Raw genomic sequence first — 24,826 nt, 5'->3', positions numbered from 1 at the left:
ACCAGCGAGGAAGGGGAGAGCTGGGCAGTCATTAAAGATCATCAACTGAAGAGCTCTTCGCCAGGCGGGATTATGTGTAATAGACAGCAAGAGTGTCCCTGCCGGCTCCCGTTGAGTTTCATCAAAACCGTGCCTAATTAAAATCTTCAACTTAATTATGCTCTTCTGCATGACAATTTTTATCAAATTGATTTAATTTGGTGCAAGGAGAGATGTCCCTTCACATGCAAAATGAACCCATCCTGAGGCTATGTTCTGTGTCCAGAAGCTCCCTGGGACCCTCTCGTATAATCTGGATTGCCCCCACCCCTCTCCCACCCTGGGACCTGGTGAATCGTCTGCAGCTCAGGGAAGCTGGCACATCTGCACGAGCTGTCCTGAAGCCACACTGATGCTGACAGCTGTCTTCCCCCACCCGCCTCCCCCCTCCCAGCCTCCCTTTCCTCCTCTACTTTTGAAACATGTCCATCTCAGGAAAAATCGCACCCAATCTGTCAGTGAAATATGCTGTGAGATGGAAGTTCTGGCAATCTGCTTCCATTCCAGAGAGAAATCTCAGCTTGTTAGTGGCCCTACAGAGAACTTTATAGAGAGTCCTTGGTTCACAGAGCCCCAAAGAGAACAGTGCCCTGACCACCCAGCCCAAGGCATTCCCCTCTCCTTCCACACATGGTCAACAGCACTGCCAAGACTCGGCTTCCCAATCCTTCTTTCTCCCTTCCAGAGTCCTTCACTCCATCCCATAAGGCCCTAAGACTTGAAACCACCCAGGCAAACCCTCCACCATATACCTACTCAGCAACCAGACTCTTCCTGATGGTCTCGTCCTCATCAAAACTTCCCTGTCTGGGGTCCCCTTCAATCCCTAGGTCTCCTCCTGTTAAATGGCTAGCTAATCTGATGACCAAATTTCCACCAAAACAACAGCAACAACAACAAATTAAAACAAACAAACAAACAAACAAACAAAAAATGCTCCTTACTGCTTAAGCTGAAGTGTGAGCTCCCTTCCATGTGAGCGTGCCCAGGATAATTTGTCCTCTGTGAAGCCACAGGCCAAATGCTCCCTGTCATCCTGCAGAGTCCGTTTTACTCAGAAATAACCTTAAGTCTTATTTGTATATTGCAGAGTAAACTGGAAAATTCACATGCTGTTTTAAGACAGAAGAGGAGACTTGAAAGGTAAGCCCGCTGGGGGCTGCAGCCTCACGCCCCTGGAGTCTCAGTCAGTTTGCTCCATCCTGAACAAAGAAGTCCACATAGCCCAGCGAATGAATATGTGCCCCTTCACTGGGACTTCTGACACCAGAAGACTTTCATCTAAAATGTGACCATCCTCCCCGGAAAGGATGCCTAAATCCACTTCTGCCTCGTCCTCTCCCTTCAAGTCCATTCCCAAACTGTCAACTGCTTGATTGGACATTTTCACTTGCATGGCTTACCATGGCCTTGAAATTAACTTGTCTACAACTCTAAACCTACCACTTCCCACCAGTACCATCAACCCTGCTCTCCCTTGCCATTCCCCAGCTTCTCCTAATGGTGCCCCAATTTTCTCGGGCACTGGGTTGGAAAACAGCAGACATCCCCATCCTTATCTATCAAATAAGTAAATAAATAAATAAGAGTTGCTTTTAGTGTTGTTATTTCAAAACCATCACATGACAAATCCTCACTTGTTCTTCAATGGGTAAACCGACTAGCTCTTAGTGGGTTTTTTTTTAAACAAACATGCTTTTGGTTACTGATTCTATTTGAGCATGCACTCCATAATGGTTTGGGACTAGATGTTTCAATTTAACTTAATAATCCTCTATGCCCGAAGTAAGGCCATTGCCAAGTCAGCACATAGTATGGACTCAACAAATGTTAGATGCTAATAGAAATCATAATAAATAAAAACATATCATAACACGGTAAAAGCTATCAGTGGATGATAGGCAATTAGAAGCCAAGTGAGCGAGGACAGAAGGCTAAGAAAGCAGAGACAGAGCTGAGATCAGGAGAGAGTGGTCCTGCTCACCCCAACACTGTGGTAAGACATTCCATCCAGGGAGATTTAGGAAGATGCCCGGGAGACTTTTGAGGCTTGCTTGTGAGACAGACAGACCAGCTTCCCCAGAACTTGTGGTTTATGCTTCCCTGGCAAGGCGATGCTAACTTGAGAGCAGAATCCAACAGAAGGAGAGGAGTCAGGCGCTGCGGTGATGGCTGGTGTGGCAGGAAGCCAGAGGCCTGAAATGAAAAGCACAAAAGGCATGACAGAGGAAGCACTCAAGTATTTGTGCACGGAATTAATTATAACAATGTCTTAATGGCTGAAACATTTATTGAGAGAGCAGCATGCTAAGTGCTGCACAGGCATTCCCTGTTTAATCCTCCACGGTCCTGAAAGGGACCTTTTGTTGTTCCAATTTGATAGATGTAAACTGAACCTCAGAAAGGTTAAGTAACCTGTGCAAGGTTGCACAGCTAGAAAGTGCTGGAGTTAGGGTCTGAATCCAGAGCTTGAGTGTTTCATACTCAAATTTTTCCTCCTTCTACTTAAATGTCTGAATTTTTATTTAAATTTTCTTTCTTCGTCTGAGAGTATTTCAACTCTATACTCAGCAAACTCTTTGAAAGTAGAAGCAGGGTCTCGGAATTCTTCAAACTCTTATCAAGGCCTTCCTTAGTAAATACTGATTTATTGACAGAAATATTTGTTATGGCTCGATGTTGAAAAAAAAACAGATGCTGTACAAACATGGGAGCATCTTTCAGAAAGGATGGCTCAATGCTTGTCTGGTGAAGCCAGTATGCTATCAATAGGCTGTATGTCTCTCCTGGCCCACACAGCAGTGCTGGTTCTTTGTCTGGGACCCTCTTGTCTCACCTCCTCCTCTTCCTGGTTTATTCCCTCCTGTGCCACAGGCTTTGGCATAGATACTGCTTCCTCCATGAAGCCGTCCCTGATTCCCCCTAAATTTGGATTAGAAGTTCCCACAGAATCCTGTACTTCTCCCATCACATTGCTTATCCCACTGCACTGTGATGATCGGTTCGTTCTGCAGCCTTTCCCAAGTAGATTGTAAGCTTGTTAAGATGAAGGGTTGTTCTCAGCACCCAGCACATGGTATGTATTTTTGAATATCTATACACACACACTTACACACCGAATGTATAATATACTTGTTGAGTATGTATTTGTTGAAAGAGATGCTATGAGAGCTCTCCTACCTCACCCCAAATCAATGTCAAAATGCCCCAAATCTCCAAGGCACAGAGGAGGAGCAGTGAACACGAATTCCCCTACTTCACAGTTTTGCCTAAACCAGGACTGCTGTTCTCTCAGGACACACCAAGGAGGACAAGAGCCAGAGGGAAGCTGGAAAAGGTCAATGAGGTTTCTGCCTTCATCTACAAGACAGCCCCAGTTACCCAGGTTTTGTGACTTTGCCAAGTTCCACATCCTCTCAAAGTATAGGTGAGGAAGTGGCAAACCATTCCACCTCCCTCCGGGGATTGCTGTAAAGATTCGCTAAGCTGTGAAACAGTCAGCTTAAGGGAGAGGGTATAGCTTGGTGGTGGAGTGCATGCTGAGCACGCACGAGGTCCTGGGTTCAATCCCCAGGGTCTCCACTTAAATAAATAACCAAATTACCTCCCCCCAACAAAAAATAAAATAAAATTTTAAAAAGACAGAATTTAAAAATAAACAAACAAACAAAAAAAACAGTCAGCTTAGTGCCTGGCACATAGAGGCTGCCTGGTAAGTGTCAGATGCCATCATTTTATTAGTAACGGCTGGCATTTGGAGTATGAGATTTTCCATTTCTACTTGTACGGAGTAACTCTGCCTGAACACTTTAATGTTGTTGGTACATTATTATGCAATTAATATAGAGAAGCAATATTGCCAGTAATAGCAATTCATTAAATGAGATTACAGAGATATTGATGTCTTGGAAGCACAGTCAGATCAGCTGGCCAACCCCAGCTGGTCTAACTGACCACAAGTGCGGCATGAAGCAGCCAGGCTTTGGCCGGACCAGGGGATCCATCTAAAGCCTCAGATCTCTGGCTCAGCAACAGTTCTCCCTCCTCAGCACCTTTCCAATTCAGTTCACACAGTCGAAAATTAAAACAAGTTAACAAGAACCATAAAATTTCAATACCAACAAAATGTTCTTAAATTGTACTCAGCCATAAAGCTGTTTACGACAGGAGGGCAGAAAGTTTCCCTCTAATTTTTTAAGCTGTGAGCAACAACATGCACAAACAATGCAAGCTGTACGTTCAAGAACAAAGTTTGGAATTGTGATAAAAAAAAAAAACAATGACAAAGTGAACCTGACATATTTAATGATATATCTTTTTTATTGTGCTGTGTGGTAATTGGACAAAATGAGACGTTCACATAATGGCTGTAATCATTTAGTCATATTACCTTCATGCTGTCAAACCAAACTTTCATGGATTTTCTCTTTCTATTTTGTTTGTTCTTCTGAATTTATAAAAACCCTCCATGTTGACTATTTTCCCTGACACTGCTGAAGATTTCAGCGGACTCCCCATTGCACAAAGGCATAATTAACCACAAGCACATACACATATGTAGGAAGACAGAGATCTGAGACACGAGTCTCTTGTGTCCTGAGCTCCTGCATCTGTTGATGCTTCTTCTCTGGCTCAGGGAAATAGCTCCTAGGACCACCTGCTTTCCCACCTGTGAGGTCTAAACCTTCCCCTGTTCTTCCCATTCTCTCCTGAGATAAGAGGTTCCGGATAAGACTGACACAGTCCCTTTTCCATAGAAGGATCGTTAACCTCATTTGGTGATGTTGGCTGGTCTAACAAGTAGATCCCCAATTCTACAAAGGCTCGAACATGAGAGAAGTGCATTTCTGCTCCCCTAGCAACCCCAGGCAGGTGTCCCTGGCTGGCATGAGACTCTGTTCCATCCAGTGATTGGAGGACCCAAGGCTCCTGTCATGTGGTGTCACTGTTTCCTAGAGCTTTGCCTTCGCTCTCTGTACTCAGCTGGCAGAAGGGAAGAGCATGGACGAGATTTCCCTACTCCTTAAAAACCTTGGCCCTGACACTGCACCATCACTGTCATTAGAACTTGGTCACAGAATCATACACCCAACCTCATGGCAGGGCTCAGAAATCAGGTCAAGCTGTTTACTCAGGAAAAGAAACAGGCTTTGATGTACAGTTTACCCTTCCTGAAATCAGTGTGGAAATGGGGAGGTAGAGTCAGCAAACCAGATGCAGAATGCAGGGATGGGGTTGGGGGAACGAGATGGCACAGGAAGGGAAACCAAACAAAACAAGAAGCTAGAAGGCTCATACTGGGACAACTGGGAAAATTGGAATTTTGTCTGTATAATAGTATTGTATTAATGCTAAATTTCCCAACGGTGACACTTACGTTGTGATTATGGAGGAGAATGACCTTATTCTTAGGTGACAGCTGCCGAAATACTCAGGGGTGAAGTACCATTGATGGCTTCAACTTATTCTCAGATGCTCCTTCAAGTGCACATAGACATACAGGGAGAGAGAAAGAGAGAGAGAAAAGAGAGGAAATGTGCTTAAATGTTAACGATCCATGAATCCTGATGAAGCCTATTCAAGGAGCAAAGGCCCGTAGGTATGACGTAGCCCAGGTAGGACACAGAATGCTGAAAACAGGACGCGTTGCTGGAGTATAAACTGCCCAGCAGCGAGGGCAGGAGATGAGCCCAGAGATAGGTCAAGATCATGACAGGGCCTGTATGGAGTGAGTCTTGACTCTATCCTGCAGCCAATAAGGACCCATTTAAGGGCAAGCACGGATAGATCTGGTGGGTCTTTTAGGTAGAATGTGCTCAAGGAAGATTTAAGGGGAACAATTCTGGATGAAAAGAGATGCAACTTCATTCACTTAACAATTTTAGGTGCCAGCCCTGTGTTAGAGGTTATAGATATGCAGCACTGGGGTACACTGGATACGTGGAACGGCAAAATCAGACTTGGTTCCTGCCTTCTTGGAGGGTAGGGTCTAGTGAGTGGAGATATACGTCACGTAATTACAAGAACAAATGTAACATTACAGCTGTGACAGGAGTTAGGAAGAAGACACTCGAGATCCCCAAGGGATTTGTGATGGCTGCATTTGCTTTGGTCAGGGACGGCAGCATCTCTGAGAAAGTGGTGTTCAAGCTAAGACTCATAGGATGAAAGGGAGTTATTTAGGGAAGACCATATCTAGCAGAGGAAATAGCATGAATAAAGGCTTTTTGGTCAAAAGGAGCATGACATAGTTGACTAAAAGAAGACCAGCATGGCCAGGAGGCAGTGCGTGAAAAACTATGCATGATGAGGTTGGATGGACAAACAGGGACCAGTCACTGCAGTGCCTTCTAAGCTGTGTTAATGGACTGTGGCCTTTATCCCATGTGCACTAGGAAGCCATTCAGAGCACAGAAGTGTGTGTGCTCGGGGCAGGGGGAGTGACATGATCCCTGAAGCTGCACAGTGGAGAATGGGTTATGCTATAAACTTCAGGAGGCCTGTTAGGAGACTGCTGCCCCATCCCAAGAAAGATGATAAGAGATGGAGAAGGAATGAGGTCAAGAAATCCTTAGATCACAAAATGGGTATAATTTGGTGTTTGGTGTTTGGTGTTTGATTTGCAGTGCCAAGGTCATGAGGATGAAGTTGACAAGAACTGGCCAGGTGATGGTGTCATCAAGGGAGAGAGGAAACCGAAGAGGAAGCAGTTCATGAGGACCACAGGGCATTCAGACAGGTTGAGTTTGGGGTGCCAGGGGGAGCTGTCTAGCAGAGGATTAGATAAATGAGTCTGGAATTTACGAAGCAGTGACTTGTGAGCATTCAACACTTAGACTGAGGAGATGTCAGAGCTAAAAACACATTATCACTTAAGGTTTGAGGAAATGGAGCCCATTTCAGAGACAGGGAAGCAAAGATCAGAGAGAGGCAAAAATAACCAGGAGATTATGGTGTAACAAGAAGCCGAGGGGTAGGAAGGTTCAGAAATTGTCAGATGTCCAGCGGGTACCTGGAAAGCAGGAACTGGAGAACACCCAGGACTGTGGTAGTTAAGAATATCACTGGGCACCTCACCCTCAATGACAACAGCTTCAACAGAGTGATGGGGCTGAAGACAGAAACCAGCAACGTGAGGGAACGGGAAAGAGACAGTGGACATAAATCACAGACAGAGAGCTACGGAGATTTGACAGTGGCCCTGGGGATTTGGGGTCTTGACTGGGGGCACTTCATTTTATTACTCATCCATCATACTTAACGTTGAATGTATTTGACGTGTCAATCATGAAGTAGATACACAAAAAACTAAGGCAGTACCCTGCCCTCAAGAAGCATGTACTGAGTGATTTTCCAACTCTTCCACAGAACTCTGGGTTTTGAGGACACCAGCGGTGGAGGGCACCAGAGAAAAGGCTGAGCTGGTGGACTCCGTGACTCTCATCCCTCCCCATATCACCCGGTATCTTCTTCATGGGAACCTACATTTAAACCATTCTTTATAAAAATGTGCTCTTTTGCTAAGGGGAAAAGTTTATAAAGCTGTGCTCTAGGGGATACAGCATTCCAGACCAGGGGTTAGCAAACATTCTCTGCTGGTGCAGAGTGAAAACAGCTGTAGACAGTAGGAATGGGCATGGCTCTGTTCCAATAAAACTTTATTTACAAAACAGCAGGCACATGGCAGTTTGTTGATCCCTGTTCAAGATGTTGATGAAATGCAGCAGTACTTTTTTGCCTATAAGACATAGGCTGTCATAAAAGGGTGACTATGTTCTGGCTTCTCTCAGTTTTGCTAGTTTCTGGCATTCTCTGACTTTGCTGTTTGACCAACTGGAGGTCATCCCCCCACTGAAGACTGCTAAAATTAGTCTTTTTCGCAAAGCTGCACCCCCTGCCCCATATTTATCTTCTTGATCCACTGTCCATTTTATTTTTCCTCTCAATTTAAAAGAAGTAAGTCAAAAAATATATGTATCATCCCTCAAACCAAGCAAAAACAACCTTTAAAAATGTTGGCTGAAGACACACTGCCCCCATCAAAACACAATACTCATGGAATGAGTTTTCATTAATGGTACTTTGGGGAAACATCAGCCTTGAGAATTCTGATATGATCAGCCCCACATCACACAAGAAATCAGTAAACAGCAAAACAGGGCTCGGCGGGCCGGGCCCTGCCCGGAAGAGAGGCTGCCAGCTGCCTGGAAAAGGAGTTGGCGGCATTTAGGAAACCTCAGATCAGAGCCCAGTTGGATGCTCTCTGGAACCCAGTAATCAAATGACAAAAGGCCACGGGAAGGGGACCTTCCACATGCAGGGCGGAAACACTCTGTCGCCTTGACAGGGAAAGTAGAAGAAGGAAGAGCACAGGGGAGAGATGGAAACCAGGAATGAGGCTGACCAGCATGAAGGCCTGCCGGCCTGGCTTAGACGGCTGCACAGGCCGGGGGACGGGGACCCTTGTCCCCCGCATCATCCTGGCTGACCTGGTGTTGATGACTCATATTCCTCAGGCGGAATTTCTCTAGGAATGCCTTGACAGAATGCTTTGATAAAGTGATAAACAAACAAACAAACAAAAAACAATCCAATCTGTTTAAAAACAAAAGCTGAGTGATGAGAGTGCCAGACGTGTACCACACACGGTCACGGGGACTGCACTGGGGGCAGGTAGCTTGAGAACTGGCAGGAGGGGAGGGAGTATTGATACAGGGAGATAATCTTGGAGCAGAGGTCAAAGGCTGCAGTAGTGTGTAGCTGGACCAGCCAGGGGACAGGTAAACAGTGGACGGGATGGAGGAGAAGGATGGGCGACAGAAGAGATGATCGGGCGCAGAGACACTTTTTGTTCCCTCTGGGCCACAGAGAGCAGGGAAGAGGCCTGCGAAGTCACACTCAACTCAGGCCCCATTACCACCATGCCCAGTGACTCCCCTACTTCTAATACGACACGAACTATCTCCGGTATTATTAAAATGGCAGATTCCCACCCACACTCCCAGAGGCTGATTCAGGATGGAGCCCCAGAATCTTCCCTCTTTACGCATACCACTGGCGATTCTGGAAAACCACTGCCTTTCAGAGTGTGACAACAGTGTTCGGCATCAGTCCTTACATCACACGAGATTTTCTTTGGTTCACTGAGCAAAGGTGCTCGGGTCTGGGGGTGCGGCATGTGAGGATGCCATTGTTAGACTGAAGGGGGAAAACACTGCCTCTGTACAAAAATCTTGTGACTTCTAACACGTAATGTTTATTATAAAGTTATTTCTCATTTGATCCTCCTGATCCAATGAGGTAAGCAGGGCATGAATCATGGGCCCCATTCTACAGACGAGGCACTGAACCTCCCAGTGACATTTGCCCAAGGTCACATGGCTAATAAATGACAGGGCAAGGACGGGAAACTGAACCTTCTGATCCCTTATGTTATCTTTTCTCTCCACCCCACTACTTCTCACTGCCCCACCCAGCATCCTCATGATTGGCAGGTAGAGGCCACAGTTAGCTGACTCGGGTTGCAATAGGTCCCATGACTTATAAACTTACTAATACCATATTTTAATGCAGCAGTAGGAGATTAGAATCACCAAGGCTTCTTGTTCAAAATAATGATGCCCTGGCTCCAGTCTAAATATGCTCAATCAGGACCTCTTGAGGGACCTGGGAATCTGCAGTCTTACAAAAAGCACCCACCCCAGGTGATTCTGATGCTGAAATGTCTGTGACCCAACGCACTGAACTAAGCAAAGCAAGTTCAGAATCAACTCTCAACTGGGCTCACTACTTAGGGAATAGATTCCTCGGCATTTAGATTCTGCTCCTGCTTCCACCCCCATCCTCAGTTCTGCATTTTCCCATTGTTTTGTTCATTAGCAGCATCTCTTAAGGGAAGAGAGAGGTAACATAATTTGAGTTCGTCTTTCCATTTGGAAGTGCCTCTGACGGTTTTTATACAAGAAGATCGAAATTCTCTCCCCCACTCCCCGAATCATGGACAGTCTGTCAGAAACCTTAGAGGGTTAAGGATATGGTTTTGAAGGCCGATTAAAAAAAAAAAACAACCTTGGCTCTGACAAACTGCAGTAGATGCTTCACATACACACCTGGCGTGATTGCTCATTCTGTGAGTGTTCTGCATGGAAAAGATCAACCCGCTCTCAAAATAGAACCGAGTGATACAAAGGAATCTGCAATAGCCTCACGTATTTGTACACAATGCAGTGTAGCTTCTGGTATTTTTATTACCAATCAAAAGAAGCTTGTCACAGTCAGCCATCTGCTTGAGTCACTGCCCGGCTGCACTGGCCGTGGCTTTGCAGAAGGAACACTGAAATCAAAGCCCAGACTCGTGGAAGAGTCACAGAGCAGGGAGCCAACAGGGCTCCGCAAGTGACACTCTTTGGTGTCCTGAAGGACCCAGACGCATTCTACGTCAGGAAAACTCACCTACACGCTTGAATTCTTACAGAGAACAAGCGGTTATGACATCAGGTGGAAGCCATTATATTTGTTCTCATGGAAATGCTCAATATTTCCAAGTGGTCTCTGCCATCCCATTAAAATTAAAAACCTTTCTCCCTAATACCAGCTTCCGAAAGAGAAAACGTTGAGTGAGCTGGCATGGCATTTTTCTCCAGAGAGCCCAAGAAATACTGACTCTGATTACTGGCCTTACATCCAAGAAATCACCTTATTTTTTTTTCCTTTTTTTTTTTTTTAAATCAAGGTACAAAATCTTTTTATGCCAACAGAAAATTTTCTGAGTCTGAGATTATTGTTGGACTACAAGGTTAATAAAATGTTTCAAACTCTTTGTGCCACACCTGACCCTGACCCTGGAGGTTTAGGGAACAGAAAGCAAAGACTTGCCAAGCCAAGGGCTCACCTCTTACACTCTGCACCAATGGAAGATCTACAGCCTAAAATAAAGGCTGTAAGAAAACAGGATATTTTAAAAATTGTAATTCAACTAGCAACAAGGCTAAAGGTATTTGGAGTTGGGGATACTTGGAGAAAATAGATTAGGAAAAATTATTTTGATACCTAGCAACAAAGATGAGTGGGTACCCCCCTGACCCCCACCAGTGCCCCAGTCTGTAAGGGGTGTTGTTTTGATGGGTAAAGAGAAAGAATAAATGGCTGACTGGGGATAAGAATGTAGTCAAGCTTTTGCAAAATACCCAGTCTGCCACGGAGTACAGTGATGATCTCAGAGTGTCCTTAATCCATCCTGTAAATGTTACATGGCATTCGTGCTAGGTAAATCAAGGGCAAAATAGGTGGGGAGTGGGGGGTGTAACAGCTACTTCTCTAGAAAACGATCCCAGATTTGTGGGAGGAGGTCAAGGACTAAGCAGAGGGTCGGCCTACATCAGGGAAGTGGCCAGCCCTGCGTGTGAAAACACACCACTCTGACAGAACCTATTTCCGATCTAACCTGGAGCCGGCCACAGAGCACAAACTGGTGGCCAGGCCAAGACCAGCAACAGTAGCTGCTGCTTCCTGTGCATCTCTGGACACCACAGCTGGGAGTGCTTCACGTCTGTGTGGCCGTGTCCCTGAAACCTTCGTACAGCCAGAGAAGTTTCCTATTTGTCTCTTTTCCTTTTGCAAAAGGACTCCAAAGTCTGCTTCAAGCTAACAGCCAGATTTAATCATTTATTATTATCATCAGCACGATGATGATTTCTTTGCGGTAATCATCAAGATGCAAAAGGTGAGAAGTGCAGAACATCAATTGTGTAATTTTAATTGTTTTCAAAGGACAAGGAAATAAATGTCAGGTCCAGCAAGGTCATGTGTTCCTGCAGCAAACAGTTGTCTCCACAAGCCTCCTTTGATGTACTGAAACTGAAGTAGCTTGTTAAGGCCTTTCATTTACAGAAGGGAACTCAGCATTAGATAGTTTAGAGTCTAAAGCAAGCCCCCTAGGCATTAGTCACTCTTTCTGGGTAATCATCTAAAAATGGGGATGGCCTTTCCAGCTACTCTTTGTAGTTGAAAATGTGATGAGAGAGGTGCCTCCTAATGTTCATTTCATAGGCTTTCTCTGGCACTATTTCTTTTCTCCTCCGAACTCTCCTGTTTTGACGGAATCGTATTAAAGGTTAAGAAAATTGGACTATGTAATCTGACTTGCAGCTTAGTCAAGATTTTCAGGTACTGTGTAAACAGAAGACAAAAATAAAGACTCAGACAAACATAAAAGAGGGAGTTTATTATAGACGTACAGGGATGAAACCTCAAGAAAGAAAAGTGCAAAAGGAATGCTTATGGGCTTAAGCGGAACCAGCGAGTGGAAAGCCATTAGACACGAGGGTTACTGTCTCTGGAATGTCACATTCTCTGATGTCTGTACCCATCTGCAATGGATTCTTCCTTTTCCCTTGATCAGATTGTTTTCCACAGGCCGTAGCCGAGATGGCTGCTCCATAGCCCTCTAGTTTAAGGAGCCAGCAGAGACTGACTAGTGCCTCTCAGGACCAATTCCCCAGAGAGGAAATGCGATGGGCTGGGGTGGAGGCTCACAACACCCCGCCTGTTTCAATAACTAGGACAAAGGAGCAGAGTCGTGGAGTACAAACATGGCCTTCCAGAACCAACAAATTAATACATAGCAATGCTTAAGAATGCAGGGCCACGTGCTACATAGTTACCCCCAAATGAACCTACTACAATCTATCTGTAACTTCTTTCTTTCAGTAGTTGATGTTGAGACCTGCCTGTGACCCATACATTCGGAGAAGTCCTGATTTCTAGTCAGATGGTTGACAGCTGAATGAGGGACCCAGCCTTTTCCTCAGCTTCACTTGTACCTAGGGGTGGCTGTCAGACCCAGTTTTGTCCAATAATATATATGTGGAAGTCTGCTGGGAAACTTTGGGAAAGAATTTGGTTTCCATAGAAGATACATGAAGAGAGTTTGCTGGTACTAACCCTTCTTTTTTCCTGCCTTGAGCACAGATGTGATGTCTAGAGTTATAGCTGCCATTTTGTGACAGTGAGGCAACAGGCCTGAGGACACAATGCTAATGGTTAAGGATAATGAAATAAACAGAAAGAGTCTAAATCTTCAAGGATACTACTGAGCCGGTAAACTAGCTGAGGGACCATCTACCAGTGGGCTGCTAATTAGGTGAGGCAATAAATGTTTGTTTTGCCTCAGCCACTGTTGATCTTGTGTTCTGTTACCTATGGACGAAAGCATCCTACCTGATACAACACCAAAGTGAGAGCTAATTATTATCACTTTGCTCTAGGAATTCTTATTAAGCCAGCGTTGTGAGAGTCTGCAAAGTACGGCTGGACGATTTTGCATTCTGGACAGAGGGTTTGGGAAATCCTAGGAATACTTAACATGTATAGATGTCAGAGGAAAGAATATTCTGTCTTCTAAGAAAGTCTCAAAAGCCAAGCAAAGTGAATTTTCTCTATGACTTTCTGAGGCCAGAGCCCGCTGTACAAAGTGACATACGCAGTGGGCTTCTCAAGCTGCATTCACACTGGCAGAGGGGGGCTTCTTCCCCAGGAGGTGTATATAAATCAGAGATGGAGGAAAACTGCACAGAAAATAGAAGTTTTACTCGTTTTGACTATAAAATTGGATCTCTTGTATTTCACATGTTGTGAGATTCAGTCTTCTAGTGTTTTGCTGAAGATTTTTATACCCATATTTGTAGAAGATGTTAGTCTCTTGTTTTCTTTTCCTGTGATGTCTTTGGTATCAGGGTAACTCTGGCCTTATAAAATGAGTTGGGAGGTGTTCCCTTCTCTTCTGTCTTTTGGAAGAGTTTGTGAAGAGTTAGTATTAATTCTTCCTTAAATGTTTGATAGAGTTCAGAAGCAAAACCATCTGGGCATGGGTTTGTCTTTGTGGGTAGCTTTTTAATTATTAACTTAATCTCTTCCCTTGTTACAGTTCTATTGAGAGTGTCTATTTCTTCTTGAGTTCTTCTTAATCATTTGTCTCTTTCCAGGAATTTGTCCATTTTTTGAGTTATCAAATTTATCAGTATGCAATTGTTCATAGCATTCCTTTATAATCCTTTTTATTTCTGTAAGCTTGGTAGTAATTTCTTCTTATTTCTGATTCTAGTAATCTTTGTTTTTGTTTTTTCCTGGGTCGATCTAGCTAAAAGTGTATCAATTTTGTCATTGTTTTTGAAGAACCAGCTTTTAGTTTCGTTGATTTTCTGTATTGTTTTTCTACTCTCTATTTTGTTCTATTGTTTAATTTTTCCTTCCTTCTGCTTTCTTGAGGTTTGCTCTTCTTTCTTGCAGTGTCCTAGGTTAAAAAATGAGGTTATTGATTTGAGATTTTTCTTCTCTCAGTATAGGATAGGCATTTATAGCTGTAACTTTCCCTCTAAGCAATGCTTTACCTGCAGCTCATAAATTTTTTGGTATGGTATGTCTTCATTTTCATTCATCTCAAAGTATTTTTTGATTTTTCCATTTAACTTTTTTCTTTGACCCACTGGTTAGGAGTGTGTTGTTAAATTTCCACATATTTATGAGTTTTCCATATTTTTTCTATTTGAGTTCTATTTTCATATGGCATATGGTCTATCCTGAAAATGTTCCCTGTACACTTGAGAAGAATATATACTCTGTTGTTGCTGGGTGCAGTGTTCTGTTGTGCCTGTTATGTCTAGATGGCTCACTGTGTTTTTCAAGTCTTCTATTTCCTTCTTGATCTTCTGCATAACTGTTCTATTCATTATTGAAAGTGAAACATTTCTGTATATTATTAACCAGCAATACACTAGATACACAGTAGGTTGTACAACTGTCTTTTGTGGAGGAGAGGTTAACCACAAAAGTTTACATTTTTACTTTGAGAAGACAGAGTAGAAAAGAAAGCAGCCCCTATAACAGGTCCTAGTCAGTGGCAGCTTCTTGTTCCATGAGGTTAAAGAAGACTTTGAAGAAAAAAAAAGTTGTTTGGAAAAATTCAGATGTATTTGCTTTGTATGTTGTGATGGGCAGAAGGGATGAAGTGAAGTGTGTAGATCCCCCAGAGCCTCTATCTTGTCTCAGACTGTGGCCTGGAATCCTGGGGCAAAGAAAGCACCACTTTTATTCCTGTGTCTTGGATCTGTTGATGGCCATGAAGTGACGGAGAACAACGAGCAGGAAGAGCAACATGTCTAGCATATTGGCAAAGATGGTAAGCTGCACATCTGTAATCATGCTGATCAGCTGGGCGTGGCTCCGAAGCTGTCTGCACATTAGCTCGAGGTTGGAGATACAATTGCTTTTTATATTGTTGGGGAAGCAGCCATTGCTTGATGTGTTGCCCTTCCCTGGGATAATCCAATCAGTGCCCTGAGCCTAGAGCATTTCCTTAGATGGTGGCCAGGTGCCAAGGGTTGCCTCAGATCCTTCCTCCTTATTAGGAGAAATCCTTCTCCTATTCTGATTATACAGTGAACATCCGTGTATTGCTTAAATGAGTGCATCATATAGAAACTGGTCAGCCCCACTAGTATGTCTTCCCCCCAGGGGGGAGAACAGATCTTTACCTGCAGTATGAGAGGGATGCATACAGCCCACCAATCTATATTGACTACTGAGAGAGGCCCACAGGCCATGGGCGATCAGGGCTTACCAGAGATGCTGATCTTGCTGTGTCTTTTCACCCTTCTGTGGGTAAAGTGTTGTTTCAACCAGAACCTCTGTTGAGTCTTCCTTGGTGACTGCAAACCTGTAGAAGATTTGTGGGCTCCAACTACTGGTGACTGGCATTGTTAATGTCTTTCTTTGTCATCCTTCACAGTGGAAATCTTAGTTGGGATTGGTATCTGGATCTTCCTGCTGAATACGCATCAGTTAACAGAAGGAAGGAGAAAATATGCATTTATACTGTCTCTTATAATTATATCATTACCTTTTTGGTGCTCTTTGTTCTTTTGTGTGCATTTTTAAATTACCACTTGGGGTCACTTGCTCTCAGCCTGAAGAACCTCCTCTAATATTTCTTATAATGTGGATCCGCTAGCTACAAATTTCTCTCCATTTTGTTTATCTGGGATGGTATTTTGCCTTCAACTTTATGAGAGAGAGTTTTGTTGAGTCTAGGATTCTTGTTTGACAGTTTTTTTCTTTAAGCATTCTAAATGTTATCCCGATACATTCTGACTTCTTTTGTTTCTGAGAAGTCAGCTGTTCATCTTACTGTGGTTCCCTTGTAAGTAATGAGTCATTTTGCTTTTGCTGCTTTCAACACTTTCTCCTTGCCTTTGACCATTAGCATTTTCACTATGATGTGTCTGCTTGTGGCTGTCTTTGTGTTTATCCTGTTAGAGTTCACTGACATTCCTGGATGGGTAGGTTAGTGTTTTTCAATAAATTTGGAAAGTTTTCAGCCTTTATTCTTCAAAAAATTTTTTTCTACTTCTTTCTCTCTCCTTTCATTCTATTTCCATTATTTATATATAGGTTCATGTAGTGGTGGTCCACATTCCTCTGAGATTCTGTTCTTTTTTTTCCCATTCTTTTTTTCCCCCCTATTATTGGGGTTGCATAATCTTTATTGATTTATATTCAAGTTTTCTAATTATTACTTCAGCCAATTCAAATCTACTGTTGGTTCCTCTAGTGAATTTTTCATTTCAGGTATTATACTTTTCAGCTCCAGAATTTCCATTAACTCTTTCTTATAATTTCTAACTCTTTATTGATATTCTGTACTTGGTGCAACATCGCCATCATTTCTTCCTTTACTTCTTTAATGATGGTTTCCTTTGGTTCTTTGAACACATCTATAATGGCTACTTTGAAGTCTTTTTCAATTAAATCCAACATTTGGTCACTTTTCTGGGTAGTTTCTGTTGCCTGCTTTCTCTTCCAGAGAATGGATTATAGTCCCTTGTTCCTTTGCACATCTCATAGTTTTTTCTTGGAAACTGGACATTTTAGATAATTTATTGTAGTAATTCTGGATACTTCCTTACCCCCTGGTGTTATTATTGTTATTTGCTTCTTTATTTACTTAGTGATTGCCTGGATTGTTTTAGCGAAGTCCACCCTCCTGCACCTCCGTTCCCTCATAGTGTGAAGACTCTGATGCTGCAACTCAGGGAGGCACAGGTTGGGGTACACCCACAGTTACCCTAGATGACAGTGGTTTGTCAGAGTGCTCTTCATCTCTTTCTCTGACCACACCCAGCTGTTAGGCTCTAATGATTGCTGGCTAAATGCTCTGTTCTTTTCAAGAATGTTCCTGAGAATAAATTGCTTTGAAGACTAATCCAGTCAGGTTTGGGTGCCCTTGAAGGAACAGTTCCTGAGGTCAGTTTTTGATGTTTGTTCTGACTGCAGGAGGGCTCCTCCCAGCTGTCTCCTTTCCTAGATCTCTTCCACGAGGTAATCAGCCTGAAGTTTAGTCTGTATCTTCTTTGAATCTAGGGATCTCCTCCCAGTTGCTTTTAACCACTACCTCCACTGTTTTTGAGGGTACTCATTGTCTTGAACTGCAGCTTTGTTGCAAACAAAGTTGATTCCTCTCAGAAGGGACTAGGTGCTGTCTGCTTTATGGCTTGTTTCTCCCCCACACAGAATCTTGGAACCTGGGCTCTGAAGCTGAGAGTGAAGACAATGGCGGGCTTCTTTCAGAGGAACCCCCACTTTACAGTGGAGGGATGCAGTAGTCCGAGGTCTTCTCAGTCTGCTTCTCTTAGCATGAAACCCCCGATTTATGAACCAGGGCAAGGGCAACCAGGGTGCCAGTGTTCTCACCACACCACGACCAAGCTAGACTTCATTCCATGAATGGGGAATGGGCAGAAGGAGGAGCCTCCACCTCCAGAGCACACTCGGCTGGGACTTAGCCTCAGCAGCAGGTCACTGGCAACAGGACGAGAAATGTTGGGTCCTGCTCCTGCTGGGAAGAAACCCCTCCAACTGGAAGCTGAGGGTAGAAGAGTCCTGTGCTTTTGGCTGCATCAGTCTGGGGTGAAGTCTCACTGAGCTTGGAATGGGAATACAGAGGGACCATTTTTTTTTTTTTCAATCCCATAGATTCTCACTTTTCTTACAAACGTTTCATAAATTTCCTTGAACAGATGTTTCTTCATTTGCTATAAACTCTCAGGACCATTTCCAGAGATTAAAAAAAATTTTTTTTTTGATAATTTTCACCAGTTTCACTGGAGAGTGGGTTCACGGAGCCCCTCACACTGTCATTCAAGAAGTCAATTTCAGTGTCTGCATTTCAGATCTTTGTTTTTGCTGGGTTTATTTCGGAAACATACGGTACTCTTAGCCATTACAGAAGACTTAGGCTGGTTTTCAAAAAAAGGCGGATTCTATTCTGTTTTAAAACTGGTGTTTATTAGTAGCAATGAGGAGTCTGAAAATTCTTCGCATAGTTAGTAAGACATCTGGTTCTACTGGCAGTTTATTCATTCATTCAGCAAGCACATGCCCCATGTCCAGCAATCCCCAGCACTGTTCTAGGTGCTAACGACACCAAGTTTTAACAAAGCCCAAGTTCTTCTCACCCCTGGAGCTTGAAATCTAGTGGGTGAGGACGGGTAATAAACAAGTAAATAGGTAATTAGAGATTATGGTAAGCGCTTTGAAGGAAGTAGGATCCACCTGACAAATACGAGGCTCTCTAAGGTGGTGAGTAGGAGCTGAGACTGGAAAGATGAGAAGGAGCCAGTGATGCAAAAGGTAAGAAAGGGAATTTCAGATAGAGGAGCTAGTGAATGCAAAGGACCTGAGTCAGGCATGAATGCAGCATGTTCAAAGGACAAAAGCCAGACCAGTGTGGCTGGAGGAACAGAGAGGAGGGTGGAAAGAGAAGGGCTGGGAAGGCAGAGAGGAGCCAGATCAGGCACAGATTTGTAGGCTATGGGATGGAGTTTGAGTTTTATCTAACTGCAGTGGGAGACCACTGGCAGGTTGTAGGCAGAGAAGTGGGGGCAGCGACACGAGGGGTGCTGTGGGAAGATGACCTCAAATGTTTAAAATCAAAAATTTCAACACTGACCTCCACCCTCAGCCAAAATTCCACATAAATTTCTATGTTTTTGACTCTGTCTCCTAAACATCCTTCTTTCTAATGTAAGTGATCCATTTCTGTATTCCAGCAGCAGGAGCAAGATCTATATTTGAATCCTCCCTGTAGAACCTCTCACCTTATTTCTGCCATAGGCTCCACTCTATTCACGGAAAAGAATGGCAGGCATACCTCCGTTGTCGTGAAGAAGCCCTCTTGAATTCATCCTGTGTAATGCAATTCTCTCCCCACTACCTTTTACACCCATAGCTATTTTCTGACTGTGAAGCAGCTCCAAAATCTGTGATTACACAGTGTCGCCTTGCCCCGCTTCTGATGAAGAGATGCTTTATCTTAATTTCCCAGTGATCACTGGAGGCTAGAAGCTCCCTAACACTCCAGTTGAGTTTCTCCGACTCTGCCAAACCCCTAAGTCAAGTAGTAAATTCTGTGAAAACAAACAGTTTAAGTGCTCCCGGTGGAGCGCTGGATTTTTAACAACACTGCATTTCTTCTGCAAAGGAATACATCTGCTTTACAGCTTCAGATTTTCCTTTATATGGTTTTCTTAAAGAAAGCTACGCCCTGAGCAGCATTTTCTCCCTACTCAGTCCCACGGTAATGGTTCACAGTAATGGGGACTCTAGAGTCACAGTTGAGTATGTGGCCTTGAATCCTTCAGTCCAGGTCCTGGCTCAACCATTTCACAGTGGGTCTTTGGACAAGGTGACTTCCATAAAATTCCCATGCTCCATTTGTAAAATAGGGATAAAATAGAGCTGGCCTCACAGGGCTGTTGTGAGCATTAAGTGGTGTGATGCCTGTTACACAGCATGCACTTAATACATGTCAGTGCTCTCCTTATGTGAGTAGAAATTACTAGATCAGTTTATTGACATAAAAAGACAAACAACGTAGGGAGACAGAGAGGGTCGAAAGCACAGTCACCACACTGCATCCTGATTGATGTCATGGCCCTGTCTGGGAATTAGGACACAGAGTCTGAGGGCAGATGCCACGGCTGATGAGAAATGAGGATTAGGGAGGCTTCCAGAAGCTTTGAAATGCAATCTCATCTCAATCCCTGGGTAGGCGACAAGGTTGAGGAATGTGGCTCATCCATTCCATCTAGAAATCCTCACCCTGGTTGTCCTCACCACCCAAAGAGATGGGCTCGCAGTCCAAACACTGGCTGGTATGTATTTTTTAACTCTCTCCAAAGAGTACCCTCAACTGTCAGGTTTGGTAGCGAAACTTGGAAATTATAATGAAGAAACAGCACAGCGAGGCAGAAAAATCAGTGGATTCATGATCAGGGGGCTTGAGTCCTAGTTCTGCCTCAGGCACTGGCCAGCTGAAGATTCTGGAAAACCTATCTCCCCCTGAACAGTTAGTTTCTCATCTGTATAATGAGGAAGTGAGATAGGTGGTCTTAAAAGGCACCTCTTCAGTTCCAATATTCTGTAACGGTGAAAACAGAGTTGTCCTTATGTCCCCAAATTCCCTAGCAAAGGGAGCAGAGGAGAGGACACAGCCACCTACAACAGGAAGTGACCAGGAAAATGCCATGCAGAAACTTGAAATGAGTACCTCACTACTGTGTTCACCCCAGAAACCAGGCAACTAAAATCCTAACATAAACTAGAACAACTCAAATGAAAAAGAATCAGTAGATGTGTTGGGAAGGATGTGGAGAGACTGGCACTCTTGAACACTTCTAGTGGGAGTATAATTACTACAACCAGCCTGGAAAACTGTTTGGCAGTGTCTATGAAAATGGAACCATACACATACTCTAGGACCCAGCAATTCCTCTCCTCAGATTGTCCCCAACAGAAATGTCTACCTATGTGTACCAAAAGATAGGTACATGAGTGTTCATAGCAGCATCACATGCAATAGCTTAAAACTGAAGACAGCCCAAATGTCTGCCTAGAGAAGAATGCATACATAGATCCTGGGATAGTCACACAATGAAATACCTTACAGTCATAGGATGAAACCAGCTACAGCTACATGTGGCACGATGGATGAACCTCACAAACGTGTTCAGCAAAAGAAGTCAGGCACACAGATGCCTGGATAAAGAAGTTGTGGTATATTTACACAATGGAATACTACTCCGCCATAAAAAAGAATAAAATAATGCCATTTGCAGCAACATGGATGGACCTAGAGATTGTCATTCTAAGTGAAGTAAGCCAGAAAGAGAAAGAAAAATACTGTATGTTATCATTTACATGTGGGAAAAAAAAGACAAACAAACTTATTTATAAAACAGAAACAGACTCACAAACATAGAAAACAAATTTATGGTTACCAGAGGGGAAGGGAGTGGGAAGGGATAAATTGGGAATTTGAGATTTGCAGATACTAACTAATATATATAAAATAAATAAACAACAAGTTCATACTGTATAGCACAGGGAACTATATTCAGTCTCTTGTAGAAACTGATGGTTAAAAAGAATATGAAAATGAATATATGTTTGTTCCTATATGACTGAAGTATTGTGCTATACACCAGAAATTGGCACAACATTGTAAACTGACTATACTTCAATAAAAATATTTCAGAAAAAAGAAGTCAGACACAGAAGAGTACCTTTGGATTGATTCCATTTATATAAAGTCTAAAAATAGTCTAAACAATTGTTTGAAGTCAGGAGGGTGGTTACCCTCTGCGGGGGGTTAGTGTGATTGGAAACGGGTATGTGAAGGCTTCTGCAGTGCTAGTAATGTTCTGTAATGTGGGTGCTGGTTACACAGGAGTTTACTTTGTGATTATTAATTAAGCTGTATACTTTTGATTTGGATGTATATTATACTTCAACAAATTTATCAAAAAAATAATAAATAAAAGCTCAAGTATGGAAATCATGTCTGAGCTTACTTCCCATCTGGGGAAAGAAGAGAGCCACGATCTTGTGGTAGGTATGTATCTCATTGGTCAATGTTGGACTGTAGGAAAAAAAGTCACTTTGGGTTTTCTAGACTGAACTTCATTTGTATTCTGGGTCCTTCTTCTCACCCTGCTCCCTAATATACATCTCATTCTGCTGGTGATGGAAGCAGTATCAGTCAAGCCTGCCTCTCTCACCTCCCGTGGTCTCCTCCGGATTGTGTCTGAGCATCAGGGGTCTTGCACAGGCCAGAGGAGGGCTGAGGAGGGCTGGTCCTAGTGCCACACCCAGTTGGCGGCCACAGAGAGGGCCCTGTTCTCATCTGTCTCTTGTTACTTAACCACACAGATCATTGCTCTGTTCTTTTCCTCCCATCACAAGGTCTCTCTGCTACATTTTGCAAACTCAAAACCAAGACCCAGTCATACACGCATCCAAAGCAATAAGAACTGGCACTCAGCTGTCCAAATATGAAGGGTGGCACAGGGGGAAGAAGTGGTGGTTATAGAAAACACCAGGGAAAACCATACGTCAACATTTTAAAGGTACCATCTCCTCACATTTTCATCTACTAAACATGGTGTTCATCTTGGTAGCCTGAACAATCTATTTTGTGAGTAGATTTCCCAAAGGAGGAGGAACAAGAGGTGGGATGGAGTGGAAGGAGAGGGCAAGGCAAAGGGTCAGTGTGTCAGATCCTAAAACCTCTGTAACAAATCACAATGAAGTAGGTGGCTTAAATTGTATTCTCTTACAGTTCTGGAGGCTTGACGTCTGAAGTCAAGATGTTGGCCAAGGTTGGTTCCTTCTAGAGGGCTCTGAAGGACAACTGGTTCTGTGCCTGTCTCCTGGATTCAGTGGTTGCTAGCGATCACTGGCATTCCTTGGTTTGTAGGTGCATCACTGTGATCTCTCCATCCCTTGTCACAAGATGTTCTTCCCTGTGTGTGTGTGGTGTCTCCCTGTGTCTCTCAAGTTTCCTCTTCTTATAAATACACCAGTCATGGATGAGGGCTCACCGTAATCCAGTATGACCTCATCTTGACTTAGTTATATCTGTGTATCAGTTAGCGAAGGCTGCATAACAAAGTATCACAAACCGTGTGGCCTGAACAAGAAAATTGCACTGTCCTCCAGTTCTGGAGACTAGAAGTCCAAAAGCAAGCTGTTGGTAGGGTTGGTTCCTTTTGACGGCCATGAGAGAAGGATCTATTCCAGGTCTCCCTTTGGCTTCTAGATGGCCATCTTCTCACTGTGTTTCCTCACATCATCTTCCCTCTATGCATGTCTGTCTCTGTGTCCAGATTTTTATATGGACATCAGTCACTGGATTAGGGCCCACCCCAGTGATGTCATTTTAACTGAGTTATCTCTATAAAACCTTATCTTCAAATAGGGTTATGTTCTGAGGTACTGGGGGTTTGGACTCCAACATAATCTTTTTTGGTGGGTTGTGTAACAATTCAACTCATAACAATCTACAAAGACCCTATTTCCCAGTAAGGTCACATTCATAGGTACCAGGAGTCAGGATTTCAACACATCTTTTTTGAGAGACACAATTCAACCTACAGCTGTCAGTTTCAGTGAGTCCCTGAGAACTGCCAGAGTGTGGACTTCATCACCCCTCAGGTCAGTGTACAATTCTAGGAAACTTTTGATCAAGTGCCCTGAGCTGCACCAACACTCCCCGTGTACCTCTAATGTAGTACTTCCTGCCTCACGTTGAAACCTATATGAAATCTACCACCCAGGACTATGAGCTCCTCCAGGATAGGGACGAAAACTTATTTCAGGGCCTGTCACAAATGAGGTGCTCAGTGAATGCTGGACTGAACTGAATTGTTTGTCCATCATTTACAAAAATCGTCTTGTTTCATATTTTGCCATCAATTACAAGCAAATAAGCAAGCCAAATGCGTTCTTGGGTGATTATGTAAATCACGGAACCACAGGCTGTCAGGATTGGGGAGGGGGAGCCCTGGAGATTTTCTAATCTAGGAATAGCAGATGGCCAGCACGCATCTCACCATTTCTAGCTCTGTCCCTGTGCAGACATCACTAATCTATTACAGCATTCTTCCCCACACTAAGCTTAGATACACCTTCAGAGCTGTTCTCAATATGTAACTCCAGAAGATGAAACCAATGCACTATGTCTTGGGAGGTTCAACTCTATTCCTCCCAATAGATGGGAAAACTGAGACCCACAATAAAGGAATGTGTCCAAGGTGATAGTGGCAGAGGCAGAACTGGAAGCCTCATCCCCTAATCCCTGGGGCCCTATTGGCTCTGCCCCCTCCTTCATGGTTTTCTGAAATGTTCCAGTGAAACGTGAATCACTGCTGCATTAAACACCACTGATTCACACAGGGAGATAAATCATTCCTTTCTCAAATTTTCTGATCATATTAAAGAGGTCACAGTATGATGCTGTTATGTCTGTAACACTCTTAATTCCTTTTTTTTTTTTTTTAGGAAGAGGATGTCCAAGCCCAGAGTCTTCAAGAGGCAATAGCATCCAGTTAGAATTTAACATCACCAAATTGTCTTCTTTTTACTTATGATTAAGATCACCATCTAATTATTAAAAAAACTTTTCACACTGTGGCTGTGATGACATTTTTCTTTTCAAATAAATGTATTTAAGCTTTTCCAGAGTCAGTATAAAGACAAACTTTAACAAAATATAGGAAGCCCACAAATGTAGCAAAATTTAAAAAGCTTGGAAATTATTGTGTAGCCATGTGAGCATCCTTACTCAGGACTCCTAAGACAAATACTTTTCCCCTTTCTCTACTAGACTTTTCAGAAAATATTTCCTTTTGCTTTGTCTCCTGCCTCTCTCTTAGCTTTTCCTCTGCTCCCAGTC

General features: G+C 43.4%; 2 protein-coding genes across 3 annotated transcripts in view; both read right to left on the bottom strand.

The window, feature by feature from the left end:
* The window catches only part of LOC123615445 (alpha-1B adrenergic receptor), a 389,400-nt gene that overhangs the window by 270,890 nt on the left and 93,684 nt on the right, over positions 1-24,826 (bottom strand). For both annotated transcript variants that reach the window (XM_074361023.1, XM_074361021.1), the window contains exon 2: positions 2,024-2,235. The gene's annotated coding sequence lies outside the window, so the exon portion shown is untranslated. The remainder of the gene's footprint in view (positions 1-2,023; positions 2,236-24,826) is intronic.
* On the bottom strand, positions 15,124-15,237 carry LOC123615444 (dolichyl-diphosphooligosaccharide--protein glycosyltransferase subunit 4-like). Its single transcript, XM_045513105.1, has one exon. It carries the CDS (start codon positions 15,235-15,237, stop codon positions 15,124-15,126), a length of 114 nt encoding a protein of 37 aa, XP_045369061.1.

This window comes from Camelus bactrianus, chromosome 3, assembly GCF_048773025.1.
Source record: "Camelus bactrianus isolate YW-2024 breed Bactrian camel chromosome 3, ASM4877302v1, whole genome shotgun sequence".
In the NCBI taxonomy this organism is placed as follows: Eukaryota; Metazoa; Chordata; class Mammalia; order Artiodactyla; family Camelidae; genus Camelus; species Camelus bactrianus.
This window is presented reverse-complemented; position numbering and strand designations above follow the sequence as displayed.

Coding starts and splice junctions, on each gene's coding strand:
- LOC123615444 (XM_045513105.1), bottom strand. CDS start 15,237: ATGATTACAGATGTGCAGCTTACCATCTTTGCCAATATGCTAGACATG.